Genomic DNA, 17,802 nt, shown 5'->3' with positions numbered 1-17,802 from the left:
TGGGAGACAATCTGGGAGTTTCAATGTCAGAAGCAGTTCATTCACGAGTGTGACTGCACTGGTAGGGCCGAGAAGGTGGCAGAGGAGCACATACTTGCACGCACCCTGTTCCCATCTTTGGCAGTTCTGCACTTGGGTGCCAGGGCAGGGAGGCTGGCAGCCCCTGCTGAGCAGGGGAGAGCGGCTGTGCCTTCACCATAACTGAGCCCTGTGCTCAGGGTCGTGTAATTTTATGGCTTTTGGAGAAGTAGGAGCCTCACTAAAGACTGTGGATTGCTGGTTGCTAAATAGGTAACATATATAAACTCATACATACTTACTCCATTTAAAGTAGAAAAACGAATATTCTTGCTTTGTAAAATAAGTGGGTAAAGTTAAGTACTTCACCAACTTATATTCATGTGTTGTATGAGGCTTTCATAACCCGTGAGAGGGAAATTGTTATTGATTATTTATATTATGCTTTATTAATGCCTCTTAAAAATGTCTTGTTCTTGTGTTAATAGCGTATGTATCTCAGTATTTCAGAAGGAACTGGTGACTTGAGTGACTTTCACTTTTTCTGTCCAAGTTAGGGATCTTACTGTTCAGAATTACTTGTTTAGGATACATACTTGAATACACACAGCCATGCCTGCATATACAGGAAGAAGAGGGCTTATTGTAAACAAGATGATATGACACTGATCCAGGGACTACAGTCAGCAGTTATATGAAATTGGTTTGAAGTGTATTAGCAATGTTTTAACTGGATACTGGTGCTTGTTACAAGCAGATACCAAAAGCACTTTTTGAATTGTAGATCTGATACTGTGGCTCTTAACCCAGTAAGCTTTATTTAATGAATCAGCATTAAAGAAGTAGCAAATGCTGGTGGAGAAATCCCTTGAGGCTCATAAACTACCTGGCAACTAGTGCCAAAGTAAGTCTGAACACAGGAGTACAAAATATCTTTTGGTTGTAGGAACAAAGTTCACACACAATTTCTGAAGCATTTCAGGACATGGATTAGACCAGTTTGCACTTGCCTGCAGATTGACTTTATGTGTTCATCACTGCTCAATATTTGCTATTTTTTTATCTTTGTCATCATCACCACTATCATCGTCATCATCACGCTTGTTATTTAGTGTATATTCAACTTCAAAATTGTACTGGTAAAGTTCACAGATTTGTGATCTCTTGAGTGATTCTGTCTTATAATACTGAGTGAATCCTATTTTGATTCACTACTGTGTGCATTCATTTTATTTTATTTTTTTGAATGGAATTATCATGGAATTACACTTTCAAGGAATTTTAGGAACATGGGCTGGAGTTTCTGGTTTAAGTCTACTCCACAGGAATATCAATACAATTAAAAGATAATGTGCTTGAGTTTAGCCTAAAGACATTTGGCATTTTGAGAATAAAGTCCAAGCTGTATATTTTTGCTTTCCATTTGAGGATATCTGCTGTCTGTAAAAACCTACATACTTAATAGTACAGGGGCACTTCTTGCAGAATGGTTTGAGGTTTTATTATGAAAATGTCAGGGAAAAAATATTTACTGAATAATAGTATAAGACTATAGTAAGGTTTCTATACTGAGCCCAATTTATGAAAGATGTATCTTAACGTTTGGTTTTCTTAGTTTAGAAAAATATAAACAAGAGCTGTGTTCTGGCTATCACCAAAGCTGTCTGCAGTGTTTAACTAATTAATGTTGTACTGATACTTTACCTACTGACATCAACACAGTTATTTTTAAAATGCAGTTTTTGGTGCCTTATTGCACCAGCCATGAACAGAAATCTGTACACTTATATAGCAGTAATTACAGCTCAGTGCTACTGCACAACAAATTTCAAATGATGTAAAATTTGCTCATCTTGGAATTGGTTTAAAAGCTGAAGACAGAAGAAAAAAGGCAATAAAAATATGCCCCTTTTCCCTTAAAAAACAAACAAACAAAAAACAACAACAACAACAAACTACCAATGCACACCACAACTAGAAGCTATTCATTATCATGTTCTGTAAATGTCGTTTACTTCATTGATGTCAACTGTTTTGTTTTGTCTTTATCTCATCTCTGTTTACATATCAAACAGTGCTAAGTGCAAGGCAGCTATTCCTCACTAAACAGTGTACATTGTCCTCTCTCATTCACATGACAGATCTAAAGAAGTAAAAATGTTGGTTGTAATTTCTTATTTTGCGACTTTGAAAATGTAGGCCAGTTTATTGGCATTTATTTTTGAAAGCTAATGTTTATACACTCAATACTCTTTGTCCCAGCACTTTTGAAAAAAAAAATATATCTGAAAACATATGTAAGGCTATGAACTCCTTCACTCTCAGTCTGGTAAAACAGTCCTTAAGTTCAGTGTTTAGTTATACCTAAATTAAAACTTGGGATGCAGCAGGGGACAGCGAACTTTGTAGGAAAATATGGTGCATTTCAGAGAAAGACTTCACAAATGTTTAAAGTGAGGACAGTAAACTGACCTAGTTTTTAGAAAGCTGATAGTATAACGGGTAACATTTCATCTGGAACTAAAATACATGTGAGCAACTGCAATTTCTGCTTAGGTTAAAGTAAAAATTAACTGAGCTGGCAATGTTGAATTTTTGGTGATGATCACTGTGCTTAATCAGCGTTGCTACCCTGAGCTGGATGGGAAGGAGGGATGCAGACTGCACAGGCAAAAACCACACGCTTTTCACATGATTGTGCAGGTACATGGTTCATTGGGCAGCACTAATAAGGGGAAGGAAGGGATTTAGTTTGTTAATCCATGCTTCTTAATACAATGTCACATTAAATGACACCCACAACATGCATATTGATTGTGTTAGAGCTGGAACCTGATTATGAAATACTGTTTTACCCTCCTATGACGTTGACCCTCTTGAGAATTTTCTAGCGACAAAGCATCAATTAATGAAGATTTAAGACTTTGTAATAAGAAAAGTCCAATTAACACTGTCTTTGTTTTAGGCATATTATCTAAAGATAGGTAAAGGTAAAAGATAAGTCTTTGTGGCTCATTTTGGAGTGTAGCAGAGACACCTCAAATGATGCTGAGCAAAATGTGCTATAGTTACTATAGGGCCAGTAGTCCCTTTGAGATAGTTAGTCTCACTTACTGTGCTTTCCTCTACTACACCTAGGTCATATAGGTATAGTTCAGGAATACTTCTGTGATACTGCATTGCACTGTGTAGAAATAAATCTATGGCGTGCGGATATGCCTGAAAATTATATAGGTAATGCTTAGGGCAGCTTGAGGACTAGGTCTCCAGTACTCCAGCACTTATCACCTGCTCTGTATCTTAAACACTTCATCTGTTTTTTCCCCCCTTTATAATGAATCAGAGTGCAAAGTAGGGTGCCAAGCTATAACTTCTGATTCTACTTCATATTAACATTTATTATGCTACTATTCAAGTAGAATCAGTGGGATGAAGCACAGGTTTGAAACTAGTTACACATAAATGTTTCATTGAATTGGGACAATAAGCAGTAGTGCGATAAATTTTCCTACTTCATAGTACATGTAAAACTGGCAAGAAAAAAAAACCTTTGCTTCCTTCTTGTTATTCCAGTGGCCTGTAAACACTAAATGTGATTTCATGATGTGTATCATCTGTGCTTTTAGAACAACTGATGCAATAGTTTATAGAAGCTAACACAGAAAGGATACTTGTGCATTTTTAAATGACACATTTTAATTAAGGTCAAACTGTAATAAAAGCCTTTGCAACACCAGAAGCATATGAATACTTCAAATAGGCATATTTGAATCCATTTGGTCTAAGTGATGTGTTCTCCTCCAGGATATAAACACAGTGTTGCCTGTAAAGTGTTGCCTGCCTACGAGATACCTATAAAGCTGAGACTTGTCAACCAGATCATGCAAAGCAAGTGGCAAGCCAATTCTTTTTGCTGCCTGTCAGCACAATTACAAAGAATTTGGATAGCTCTGTGTGGTGGTAGAGGTATGCAGGAAATCATATCGAGGATGAGGATGATAAATTGAAACAGTCTTACTTCATTTTTGTGTTCTGCATTTCTTTAACTGGACAGCACAAAAGGGTTTGGAGAACTGCTGCATGACAGGTTTCCACATGGTTACAGCATCACATTGAACAGGAAAGTGGAGATGAGCTGACTTGTATAAATAAGTAAATACAAAGTAACAGAATCACAGTTTTAATAGCTATTTTGAATTAAGTAAACATTAGTTTTATTTGTAAGTCATTTTTATGAAAGAAATGAGTAATTCAGTAATTCAATGAATCCAGGATTCATTTCTGATTCATGACATCATCTGCAGTGGCCTGTATTGCACAAGTAAGTATTGATACAGAGTCCTGTATTTAGTTAACTATTTGTTTATGTTAAATATTTATTCTTAGCTGCTTGCAGGTGAAAATTATTTACACACGGATCCTGGACTCCTTTTACCAAAGTAAATATACTGCAGAGTGGGGTCAGTTGTGCTAGGATAAGAGTTGATACTATTCTTTTTCTCTGGGGTTAGCTAAGAAAAGTAGAGAAATACCAGTAGCAGAGAACTGACACATAGTCAAATGGTTTGGAAGAAGAAAGCACAGTACAAATGTCGTAATTGCTCACAGGAACCAGATACCCTGATATCTCACAAAAGAGCAGATTATGACATTCCACTCTTCTCAGGCCTTTATTCTTTCATTCTCTCTCTCTCTCTCTCTCTCTCTCTCTTTTTTTTTTTTTTTTTTTTTTTTTTTTTTTTTTTTTTTTTTTCCACCAGCTAAAGGAACATAAACAGAGAAAAATATTGTTTTCCTTTACCCTTGGTTTGAAAGGGGCCTCCAGAGATCGGATCCAACTCTTTGTATCTAGACAGGATCTGCTGTGCAAACAGACAGGTTCTTTGAAAATCTATTACAATGGCTACACAAAAGGAAGAGAAGACTTACTGATTCGTACACTAATGCCAGGACAGTTTAGCTGTGTTCTCATTCATGTTCCTGGTTCTTACCAGGAAGATGATTTTATTATTCCCAAATCTTGAAACTTGCCTCTTCAGCCTCAGCGTGATGTTTGGAATAAGAAAAGTTTCCATGGTGACTGTTTCAGCCCTATCTTTTTCCCAGTTCATACAATGTAAATACTAATATCTAAATAAAGTTAGATTGAGCTCATTTAGTATACACGTTTACCTGGAAGCCCAGTAAAATTTTCCAAAATTAAAATCTTATCTTCCCTTACTGTTTTTATGTGAGAAAATATTATTTTTAGTCATCCTGCTAGAATTATGAATAAACAATTCTGTGCAGAAGATACAAGCCTTTTATAATCTAGATACAAAATCAAACTTAGTAGAATTAGCATGGAGATCTTGTTGCAAGTCACAGCACAAATCTTGACAATTACTGACACAGCTCAAATGGGATATATATTTCTAAATTCCAGAATTTTGTCCTCTGCCACCACCCTACCTCCCCACCCCCAGCTATTTCGAAGATTAAAAAAAAATCCAGAAGTGGTCTTCTGTCAGTTTCAGTCCAAAGAAAGTGATGAAAATGTCTGGATATATATATATATATATATATATATTTATTTTTTTTCTGTTGGTAAACTGTGAATATTAGTTTTTCTTAAACTTTATTATCTCGCTTTAGAAAGGACTATTTAGAAATTGTACAAATATTTATTTCCAAGGTGAGAAGACATTTTCCTTTTCATAAAATAATAAGGCTGTGCTATTTTAACAACTACTTTTTGAGGCAGTGTTATATCAGACATTTTCTGGGGTTAACAGATAAACTAGTGGAAAGAGTTGCTGAGATAAGCAGGGGTATTGCAGTACACAAATACATACTTGGGTAGGGTTCTGACACTTCAGATTGTCCTGAGTTTAGAACACCATCATTGGTTTTTAAACAATGTAAATTTCTAAATAAAACTGATTTGTCATCAGATATTTTAGTTGTGATAAGAAAACTGTAAGAGCCAGGTAGTTTGATTTTTGTGTTTGAGGAGCTGTTCAAAGGTCAAGATAATGTCTCCAACTGTTCAAGACTCTACCTGTTCTTGGTCTCTCACTCTTCTGGGGTGAAAAGGACTGTTTCCATCAGGTTCAAAAATACATAAGTGAGAAATCAGTTCAATATGTTTCATAAGATAACTGATCTTGTCAGGGGCTTCAGGAGGTCCCTGAGCTTTTCTACTGAAGACTTTAACTGTGATATATGAAATCCTTAATTACCACAAACATTTATTGGGCTGACTTACAGTCAGCAACTGACTTAAATTCAAATACCGTAAAGTTTCAAGACTAACAACTAATCTTTGTGTTATGTTTCCCTTGTATCAAGCCTGCAAGCTCTATGACAAAATTCAGATGAGACAGTACTCAGCCTCTGTCAGGAAAGGAATCAAGTAGCAAGCAGCTGGATGTTAACCTAAAAAAAAAAAAAATCCTTTTCTTTCACCATAGTGCTTTAACCAAAAATTTTATAGTGATTTAGAACCACTTAATGATATAATCCCGCCAAGAATTCTCTTAATTATTCATGACAGAATGTATTTACTTCAGAAAAGCCTTCTGAAAAGAAATGTCCATCTGGCAAAACAGGCTTCCTCTTCTCCCCTAATTGGAACCCAACTTTAACTGTCCTGACAAAAGGGAATTTCTGATCAAGCAGAGGCTGCCTGCTAATCTCTTTCAGACAGCTTCACTGTCAGATATGAGTTGAACCACTATAAAAAACTGTATATTTTTGTATGATAAACAGCATTAATGTATATTTATACACATGACATAAGTGTGTGTTCTTAGAGAAAAATATTTCCAGTGTTGGATTCTACAAATGCAGAGTGGTTAGGTGTCGGGATAGTGTTTTGCTAATGCGTTACTTGTTCTATTAGTGAAATATCAAAGTTTGTAACAAACCTCAGGAAGGTTTACTACCATAGGGTCCCTGTGATAACATTTGACTTTGTGATCAGTCATGGGGACTAAGTTTTTTCTTCTCAGCTAACAAGAATAAACAATACTGCCTGAAGTGCTTTATGACGGTAGTTGTCTAAACAGTTGGTCAGGGCAAAATATCAGTCGTCAACCTTTTTTTTTCTGGAGATCAGAAAAATTCCCTGTGTGACATGTGATGTACATCAAACAGTTCAGACTTCCCTTGAGAGACCATGATAACCGTGGTCTGTAGATACAATGACTATAGCTGATAGATGCATCAAATTCTGATTAAAATGTGACCAGCTTTTCAACATTGGACAGTAAATCCATGGCCAATCCATGGTTGTTTTCTGCCTTTGCTTTGACTAAATTTACAAAAGTCAAGAAAAGCTTATTTTTGAAAGGCTGTGGTGTTCTTGACTGTGCTAAGCTATTCTGGCTCACCACAAGGAAAGCAGAAAGTTGCAGAACTTACCTGGGATTTGAGACATGAAGGTTCAGTATCTCCACATGCTCTAAATGCTTTGAACTCACTTTGAAATGGACTGCCTGACACACTGAGTGGGGAAGCAAGTTCCTTATCTTTCCTGTGGATTGTGCTGACTTTCCTACTGGTTGTGACAGTAACCAAAAAAATGAGTAGCCTCTTCTGAAATAAATTCTCTAATTAGCAAATTTTATTTTATTTTATTTTATTTTATTTTATTTTATTTTATTTTATTTTATTTTATTTTATTTTATTTTATTTTATTTTATTTTATTTTATCTCTTCACAGATTTTATAAAAGCATAACATTCTGATAGGAAAGACTGAGAATAAAAATACACTTTCACCTTTTGTAAAAATTTTGTGAGTCCTACTTTTGATTGCCTTTGCTTTTTATGTAAGGAAATGAAATGACTTGTTTTGTTTGTGTTGAATGAGGCAGATTACTTCATTTGATACATTTGATACTAAATGCTATTGGGTTGCAGTTCAAAAGAAAATAAATCAATTTAAGTTTAATCCAAATCAAATATCGCTTTGCTGAGTTTTTGGCAGAGAAGTATAAATGTGCGAAATTAGTACCATTGATGATGGCTTGTAACAATTCTAATGAGAATGATAAGGTAAACAATAATTGTTAACTTTTGGGGGCAGTTAATACAAAAAGAGTTTAATGTCACACTAAGCACTTCACATTCTTTGGCACCCCTACCTGAAAATTTGATCTATCTCATTCCAATGGTGGTTGAGAAATTATAAACTATGATAATCTGTATACAGAAAAAATGCTATCATTGATTTTTTTTTTTTCTTCTAAACAGTCTTTTTTTTTTTTTTTTTCCTCCTTTGGGAGGCTGGAATGGATGAGAATGTTACAATGCTGTAAATTAGAACTGTTAGAAGAAAAATCAGAAAGAAAATCTGTGTAGATAGCCTCCTTTATTCTTTTTGAGTAATTATGTCTTTTGCAGCATTGTTTTATTCATAGTGACTGTTCTCTACAATTATTGATTAGTTTATCTTCTTAAAATAACCCCATTTCGTGGATCAGTGACTTTCTTCTGATTTGAAATAAACAGTTGCTGATCACATGTGCATAAAACTTTTTTGCCTGCTGATAAGCTGTCTGTCAAGAGTACTAGTCCAGTGCAAATGTTGACATGGTAGCATTTAAACAGATGGTAGACAGTCAGTGGAAAGGAGTTAATTATTAGAACTGCATAGGCAGGTTAGTTCATTACTTCTACCAGAGATATAAACATCACTTGCCTGAGCAGCTACCTTCCACTACAAGGCTCAGCTTCAGCCAAAATCTGAGAAACTTTTTCTAAGGCTACTGTAAAGATGTGAATGTGCATTTGCAGAATGAATTCACACTCAGAGATAAGCAGTTTTATATCAAGGCTAATAAAACAAAAAAAACAACAATCAGTAAGACCACAACGTGTGCAGCCTACATGCACTGGGCATTATGGAACGTCACCTCTGGCTTGTATAGCAGTAGCACCTCTGTTCCTCAATTTTTCAGTAACAAAGAATTTAGGATTCACCAGCTCTGGTTTGCATCTGATCACAGACTACCTGGCTGGAAACTTACAGGAACATTGCACACAATCTAGTAACAGCATAAAATTTCATTAATATGATGGCTATAGCACCATAACTTACAATAACAAATACGTAAGTAAAAGTAATAACCCAAAGTTACATGGTAGGTTCACAATGGAAATTTAATCCCTGTTCATCAGTAACAATGCAATTCTATCCAGACCACTTGAATGTCAAAAGACAAAAATTCTCTATAAATGAGAGAAAAGCTATACAGATTTAAGAAAATATTTACAATTTATGGAATAATGATGTGTCTGCAGTGAAAGACTATTTCATTAGTATTAGGACTTAACACCATGAGACATCTCTTTTCCCTTTCCTTGTTTTGGAGGAGAGGTAACAATTTAAAATTGTTTTTGAACTCTCATTTTTACATATCAATAGATGGTAGTACTATTAGTAGTACTAAAGTTGTCTCAAGCCTTTAAAATTGTTTTTCCTTTCCTTTGGGGCTTGAAGGTGAGAAGAGGTGTAGCTCTGCTACGCTGTACATTTTATGAATTTCTGGGGAGTTGTATGATATCTGTGAACATTTCTAAGTACTCTACACAATTAATCCACACTTAGTAAGCATATACTTTATACTATAAGCGTATGACAATTCAATGTCCATATCTTTAAAGCAATGTTCATCTTTTATTAGTCCTTAAATAGTTTGGAAAATTAGTGGGCCTCATGACATGCTATGAAAGGACTTAATTGTTTTTAGACTGGAGAAATTGTTTCTAAATTCAAGTGCACCTTACAAAAAGTCCAACCACGTCCCTTTCTGAGTGCACCAGCACATCTGCTGATTAAAACTTCGGGAGATTTATGCTGGGAAAGTCAGATTGTCTTCCAACAGGCATGTCCTGGCAGATGCTGCAGTTTATTGCTGGGTTGTTGGAGCCACAGGCATCTGGTTTGGCGGGTACCCAGTTTGCCCCCCTTCTGTATCAGCAAGAAACGTTCATGCTGAAGGCAAAAACTGCCACATGTTGGTTCGTATCACAACTCAGCTTGTTCCTCCAAGGGAGTGAACATTCTGGGTCACTTTTGCTATGCTGCTGCCTGTGTTGCGATGATTTGGTAGTGTTCACACACTTTTTTGCTGCAGTGATATCCACCAGCACTTTAGCTAAGCTAAACTGAGCTAATTACATGGGGTTGCTTAAATAAGAAAGGTATACAATATTCTCTTGACAAGGACAGGGAAATGTATTTCCTGCTCAGTACACAGAAAGAGACAAAGGGTTCTTCAGAGAGAACACCAGTGAGGAGCCTTTTTTGAAAGAATGGCCATAAGCTTCCAACTCCTCCAGCCATTCAACATTAGGATGTTTTGACAGCAGAATAGATGCTGCTGTAAATCTCTTAATTATGGATCGAAAATGACACAGACAGATGATGCACAGCACTCAGCTGGTATAAGCTCATACAGCAGTTCAGAACTGTGGAAAATCTTCTGCTGGATTAACCTTTATGCCAGTGTGTTCTGTGCCAGGTTCAGTGTCAGGTTTATTCTAGCCTCCTTTGAAACATACAGACAATGTGAGAAAACAAACAAACAAACAACAAAAAACCAACAACATAAATGTGGCACGCACTCTCTATCATCTGCTCCCGCTAGTTTGACGGATGTGCAATCTGTATTTACCATTTTTGGAAAAAATGTCATGTTTTTAGTAGAGTCAAGGAAACGGTACAGGGCTAGGGCAGTGATGATCACAGCACCGTGTTCTTAAAGGTTGTGTTAATTCACAGGCTTTAGCCACTGTGATGTGAGGCTTGTTTGTACTTGAAATATCTGCTAGCTGAGTTCTCCTGTGGGTGCAAAAACTGCTTATGTACCCAGGCACACGTTTTTCCCATCATTCTTTCTCTGACCACCTGCTGAGGTAACTTATAACAATATCAATCCAAACTAACTCCACGCTGGTAAATCCAGTATTAATCTACTAAAAATGCACAGTACCTTTCATCCTGTATATCTTGTAAACCTCACTATTGGCTAGAAAAGTGTAAATATTAAATTATTCCTTCACCTGTTTCTAAAAGCTACATCACAAAAAAGATGACCTTTATAAGAGCTACCACCTTTACAAGAACTTTGCCAAACTCGCAATGATAACATTTTTACTTTGGAGCGGTGTCCTTCACAGTTCAATTAGAATAGGATTGTGAACATGAATTGTCAGAAATTAAAACCGTACTTTCCAATCTTTATGTGAGAGATCAAGTGAAGATAAAATAAAACTTTTTTTTTTTCCATTTTTATGACTTTTTCATGTCAGCATGACATAATTAAAAATCAGATCTTTTATTCAGTCAGTGCATTCTTGGTGATTTTGACTATATGAAGTTACTAGAATACTTTTAAAAATCTGGCACATAGATATATTACAAGAGGGTCAATGGATTGTTGTAAAGGTTAGATTGCTGTTCTTTTCCCTAGTCTTTTGTACTATACTATTTGATTATTCTTTTTTTGTTTAAATTCTGTTTTGTTTAAATTGTTTGTTTGTCCCTCCATCCATCCATCTGTTTCCTCCCTCCTCTCCATGAGTTAGCTGCTGCACTAGATGTTCCTGTTTGTCTCTTCAAATCGTTATTTTTGGGAAGGATTTAGAAATAATTTTTGCTTCACAGTGTGCAGCATAAGGGTTGTACACTTACTACTCTATGTACTCAGGTACTACTTTATTCTAAGAGAGGCTAAGTATACCTGTCACCCCATTCAGCTGCTAGGGGAGTGAATGATCATCATGCGATCAGGCAGATAACAGCTGATCCCTACCCTAGCCATCAGGAGGGCAGTTTGAATAAGCCAGAGTTATCAAGAGTCTCCTCAATTTTTTTTTTTATTTTTTATTTTTTTTTCTGAAGGGGAATCTCTGGTAGTGCAAGAATGGCAAAAATCTCAGCAGTATAAATTAAATCTGAAGTTTTAGTTTACAAATAGGGCTAAAGTTGAGAGCTGGGGGAGGCACAATGATTTCTTTTTTAAGACTTTCTTTCTGAGATAAAAAAGGGAAAAAATCTGAACACAAAAGTGAAGCAATCTCACTTGGCTAAGAAATGTGAATTTTTGTCCATTTACTCATTGCATTTTGTCTATATACATGGAAGTTTCACAAGTGTAGTCTGTGATTTAATATCGGCATTCAAGGAATGTGAAATTAAGCAAGAAATTAAGGAAAGAAGTGAGGAGCATTCTGTCACAAGTACTGTTCCCTCTGAAGTTTGAGAAGTATGTGATAAATCTCTGATTAGAGGAGAAAAGTTGTCTTTTAACCTGAACAACTTGATTTTGCACCAGCATTGAAATACTAAATATGCCAGTTTTCTTCTATGCAGGTATCTAAACCAGAATGTGCTAGAAGAGACGACGTTAACAGCCAACCCTCAAAACAGGGAGAAATTAGCTGGGTTAAGACAAGCTCTAGGTGCTATGGGATTCAATAGCCTGGTAAGTTACACAAATTTATGTTATTTACAGCTAAAATCAGTGTTACTTAGTTGAAAGCAGGTTGTAAGGAACTGTCACTGATAACCTTTTGTGGGGGAAAGAAGCATCTTTCTGTCTTCCATTTTTTTTCTGTTGGTAAGGACCTTGAAACAATTTACAGTACTAGTTCACTCCAGGGAAATTACTGTAATCACTTTTAATTAGACACAGCACCAACAATGTAAATCTTTTTCATTCTTAAAGATTCACAAAACAGCTTCAAGGTATAATGCTCTGAACAATTAAATTGCATAGATAAAAAGAAACAATCAAATCCCATATGACAGAAACCTCATAAAACCCACAGGAATTTTTCCCCTTCCTGATTATCTTCCTGTCCCTTTTAATTTTGTGAAACACACATTCCAAATGCCTTTGCTAGCAACACCTGAAAAGAAATAAATATATATTTATCAAATAAAATTAGAGCAGGGTAACTTGAAAGAGTTGACTTAACCCCCAGAAAGCAACAAGAAGATAGGTCTGATGTCTGTCATCAATCCTAAAATGTTAATGAAGAAGATAATTCGGAAAATCCATCAAGAAAAGGTTCTGGAGGACAGAGGTGTGAGGGGAATCAGAAGAAATGGAGGGCTGAGTATAAGAGCTTATATAAACTGTGTAATTCCCTTCAAGATACTAGAATATTTAACAGACTCTGCATATTTTATATATATATATATATATATATATATATATATATATATGCTATCTAGCACACTATAGCTGGGACACTTCTACAAAACAAATATGTAAGCAACAGTAATTTCAGAAAAAAGTAAAATCTTTTCTTCACCCCTACATGATACTTAGCACCATAAGAAAAAAGCTGGGGAAAAGTTTATGTGACAGTATGCTAGATTATCATAAGAGATGACAGATGGGCAAAGCTTGTAATAAAAAAGGATCATCAGCAAAAAAATTGTGACCCTGTGCTGAAGTTGTTATTGAGGTGTGAGGTAGAGTAACTTCTGCAGTGATTGTGCATCGTATAGTTATTTGTATTCCCTAGTTAAGGTAGTAACAAATGTTCTTTGGTAACCTCTGCCACCTTTTAATATAAAGAAACAATGGTGGTGGTTTTTTGTTTTTCTTTCTTTTCCTTTCTTTTCCTTTCTTTTCTTTTCTTTTCTTTTCTTTTCTTTTCTTTTCTTTTCTTTTCTTTTCTTTTCTTTTCTTTTCTTTTCTTTTCTTTTCTTTTCTTTTCTTTTCTTTTCTTTTCTTTTCTTTTCTTTTTCTTTTTCTTTTTCTTTTCATGAATATTCATGTGGCTGTGTATGAAGTGGAACGCATATGTCCATATTTAACAGAATTATTCTTTACTTCTACGTCTCAAGCTCTGCACCTGTAGTATTGAGTAGCAGAAGTTCCATGCTTTTCCAATAACCCAGCATTTAGTTCAGCGTTCACAGATGATAGCTCATCTCTAGTACTTTGATTAATCTTCCTGTTCCATTGATGAAAGGCATTGGCTCATAATTAAACAGTAGAATGCAGAATAAATCACATTTGGAAGCCTGCAGAAACAGTCTGAGAAAATTGTACAAGAAAACTGGAGTATCTGGGATCCATCACTTCACTTCACTTTGAGTTCATAGAATCATAAAATGGCTTGGGTTGGAAGTGACCTTAAAGATCACCAAGTCCCAACCCCCCTGCCATGGGCAGGGACATCTCCCACCAGACCAGGTTGCTCCAAGCCCCATCTAACCTGGCCTTGAAGACCCCCAGGGATGGGGCATCCACAGCTTCTCTGGGCAATCTGTGCCAGTGCCTCACTACCCTCTAGAGTTCTTGAAAGGAAGGTATGTTGCATCTCAGAAGCATAAACAAGCTTCAAGACTCCTCTATATCCAAGTAGCATCAGAATAATCATTTAGTGAACTAGATATCTGTGGAGTACCAGAGTACTGCAGGCTGATTTCCTGTGCTGGATATTAGAAAGAGATAATGTAGGTAAAACATGTCTCCTGAAATTACTACCCATTACTTCTGAGATACATGGAGAGGTTTGTGTGTATTACTCCTTTACTGTCTAGTCACATTCAATAATAGATTATCTTTTTGAAGAACAGCATAAATATTCTTAAACAGTCTTTAATGGAATCCTACAAAGTACCTTAATGTCTATAAAAAACTTGTCTTAAAGTTGAGGAAACATGCATCTTAGAACACAATGCAAATGTGTTTGAGACTCTGGAACCTGAACTAAACCTGATGCCTTACCAAAACCACCAAAATAAACAGCTATTTTCCCCCTCCTGCAAGTCAGTGCAGTACAGTCATCCCCAAACCAGTTCTGAATAAGCTAACAAGCAAGAACTATGCTTTACTAATATGGCATTCGATCTTGCCTAAGAGCAAGAAGCAGGGTGTATCACCCTAGTGTGAATGCCAGATTAGTGTGGCAACTCATCTGTGGTAAGAGCTATCTTATTCAAAGTTTGCCTGTAAAAAGGAGCAACAACGTATTGGGTTGTTTTGATATCTTGTTTTGGTATCTTTTTTAATCTCCAACTTTGTGATTGTGAAACAGAAAAATATCCTGTTGCCCTATGTACGTCTATCTCACATGGTATGAGATTGAAGTTCTTGTCTTAAAGTATAATTTCAGGAATCAAACTATCAGACCCTGTAGTCTGTTTCACAGAAATACTTATGCATTTTAAAAAAATATTTTTTTTTTTAACCTGTAGCTTCTGAAAACAAATGAAAAGTTCTCCAAGCTTAGTTTTAATGTGTTCAGAATTAATTGCAGACACCAGAGAGTAAAGGGAATGTACTGTCAAAATATTTCATTTGCAGTGTATTTTTTAATCTTACCCTGCAAATTCCAGTAAGTGGGACTTGCTGTCAGTTCTACTGTTTCAGTAGAATCAGGCTCTAAATATAATATTAAAAAAAAAATATTTCAAGTAAATTTGCTATACATAATGCCATGCAATGATATGGTGGATATCAGATTTCCTGTTTTATAATTTTAAAGGAACACCATTGTTATATAACTGACTTTAAAAAACATTGAAGAACACTCATTTTCCGTGTCTTAGATCTTTTTATTTTATTTTATTTTTTAATTACTTGCTTGAATTTAAAAACATTAAAAGAAGCAAAGAAACAAAAACATTTGCTTTCTTCTTGGTGTGGTAATAATGAGGCCAGGAAAAAATAGCCCTTAAACATAATGTTCTATTTCAGAACATTAGAGACATCTGAAGATAGCATGCAATCGTGGGGGGTAAGTGTGTGAGCAAGGGGGTTGCTTTTGTTTCCTTCCAATCTTTTCTTTCTGCAATCCTGGTAGGAAAAGCTGTGCTAGAAACCAAGAACCTGCTGTAATTTAAAGCTAGATGCTTTGCTTGTGAATGCAGTTGGCTGAGGAAAAAACAGACCTTGCTATTCCCAGATAGAGAATTTGTCTTAACGGAAATTCTCTGTGGAGAAGATATGTTTATTTTTTGCAGAAATAATTCATCCAGTAAAGATATCTCAGTGTTTTTACACACACTGTAAAAATGTTTCTAAACTCAGTAGTTAATGTGATTTATATTAAAACAAAAGTTAAAAAGGTAATATTGTTTTAAGTCCTATATGGATTCCAGTTTGATTTGTAAATCCAAAAGTTACTGTTAATAGTTATCTCATGAATACTTTTTAATTTAGCAAGTGGCAAGGATATAAACTACTAGAATGTGCATTTCAATAGAGCATTGCCTTTCACCAGTGTGCCCAACAGATCTCTTCTTTGTCTTTAATTGTGCATGAAACACATGCAGGAGGTGGAGAACCTGTTTGTGATTCTCTCAGCAATTCTGCATCTTGGAGACATTCGTTTTACGGCTCTGACAGATGCCGAGACAGCCCTCGTGTCGGACCTGCAGCTGCTGGAGCAAGGTCAGTGGGACACGACCTGCCGGCACTGCCTGCTTGGCCCTGCATCGGGAAGGTTGCGCCAAGCCACCGACAGATGGAAACCCAGCTCCAGGGAGACAGCCAGCTTCTGGAGCTGTGGGAAGACAAGCACCCAATCAACTTGGATGTTTTATAAACTCCAGATTTTTATGAGACTAAATAAAATGCTAGGATTGCGAATTATCCAATTCAATGTCAGATTTAATGGTGTTGTTTGCCAAAAGAAGTTGTACAGTGCACTTTGTGCAGCCCTCTTTTAAAACACTCTTGTGCTGCTCGTCAACAGCTGAACAATTTGCATTGAATCAAATTCCTTTCAAAATCTGTGTCTTAAGAAGGTCTCATGCTTTCATGCTTTGAAGTTTGCCCTGTTGGTCACTAATAAATCTCCTCAAAGTGGCTTATGGATACAGATTGTCAATAAATAGCATACCTTAACTGTAATAGGAGAGAAAGTCTGCCAAGCACTGTGGAAAGTCCTGAGTAATCTTTAAAGAGGAAAGAGAGCTGTAATGTAATATCCAGATACACTCCAACTTCACAAAGTGCTGATTATAGTAATCCATTTTTATATGTTCATTAATTCTGATTACTCCTGTGACAGCGCTCTTTTCTTTAATGTGTGGGTTCTTTCACTGTTCAAAAAATAACATCTACATAAGAAAATCTATTATAAAAATGAAATACGCAGTTCAGCACAAATTCTTTAAATTCTTTCTTTAAATTCTCTTTTTGTTTCAGTGGCAGGGATGCTGCAGGTTTCACCAGATGAGCTTGCTTCAGCCTTAACAACTGATGTTCAGTATTTTAAAGGTAATCTTTTCCAAGCTTACATTCTCATAGATAAGACCTAATGTCATTTTGATCCTTCTGATTTGAGAATTTTAAAAGCAGATAATTTTTGTTCTTTATTTTTCATGGTCTCATGAAAAATAAATTCCTCTCTCTGAGGAATATGTAGGATTATCCACCATGCAATATGTCAGATCAGACCACTGAATTAGAACTGTCTTTATAACATGGAGCAAAGGAGCTTTACAGTCTGACACTGTGGACTCCTAGCTTTATTAATCTTACAAGTATGTCAAGATGACAGATTAGTTGTTAATACTAAGAACTAGAGTCAACAGGAGTGTCCCTAAAAACACTAGTTTTGAAGAAGTTCTCTTCAGTAAAATGCTAGTTGTGTGTGATAAGCATACCCTTTTCTATTGAAAAGAACTTCATGTTTCCAAACTGAAGATCTTGTGAGTGTTAATAGTCTTTCATCTTTCACTGGAGGCTTCGGAAAGAAACTAGTACTTTGTATAGCTGTGGCAAAGGAGAAGTAAAATGGATGGAAGGACTTACTGTAACTA

At 35.9% G+C, this 17,802-nt stretch overlaps 1 protein-coding gene across 6 annotated transcripts in view; it reads left to right on the top strand.

The window, feature by feature from the left end:
- MYO16 (myosin XVI) overlaps positions 1-17,802 on the top strand; it is a 376,631-nt gene that overhangs the window by 232,189 nt on the left and 126,640 nt on the right. For all 6 annotated transcript variants that reach the window (XM_084526026.1, XM_084526029.1, XM_084526030.1 and 3 more), the window contains exons 17-19: positions 12,382-12,493; positions 16,309-16,426; positions 17,186-17,257. In XM_084526026.1, coding sequence (XP_084382152.1) covers positions 12,382-12,493; positions 16,309-16,426; positions 17,186-17,257 — 302 coding nt within the window. The remainder of the gene's footprint in view (positions 1-12,381; positions 12,494-16,308; positions 16,427-17,185; positions 17,258-17,802) is intronic.

This window comes from Aythya ferina, assembly GCF_964211825.1.
Source record: "Aythya ferina genome assembly, chromosome: 1".
NCBI classification, from domain to species: Eukaryota; Metazoa; Chordata; class Aves; order Anseriformes; family Anatidae; genus Aythya; species Aythya ferina.
The sequence above is the reverse complement of the archived record's forward strand: the minus strand, read 5'-3'. Positions and strand labels throughout refer to the sequence as shown.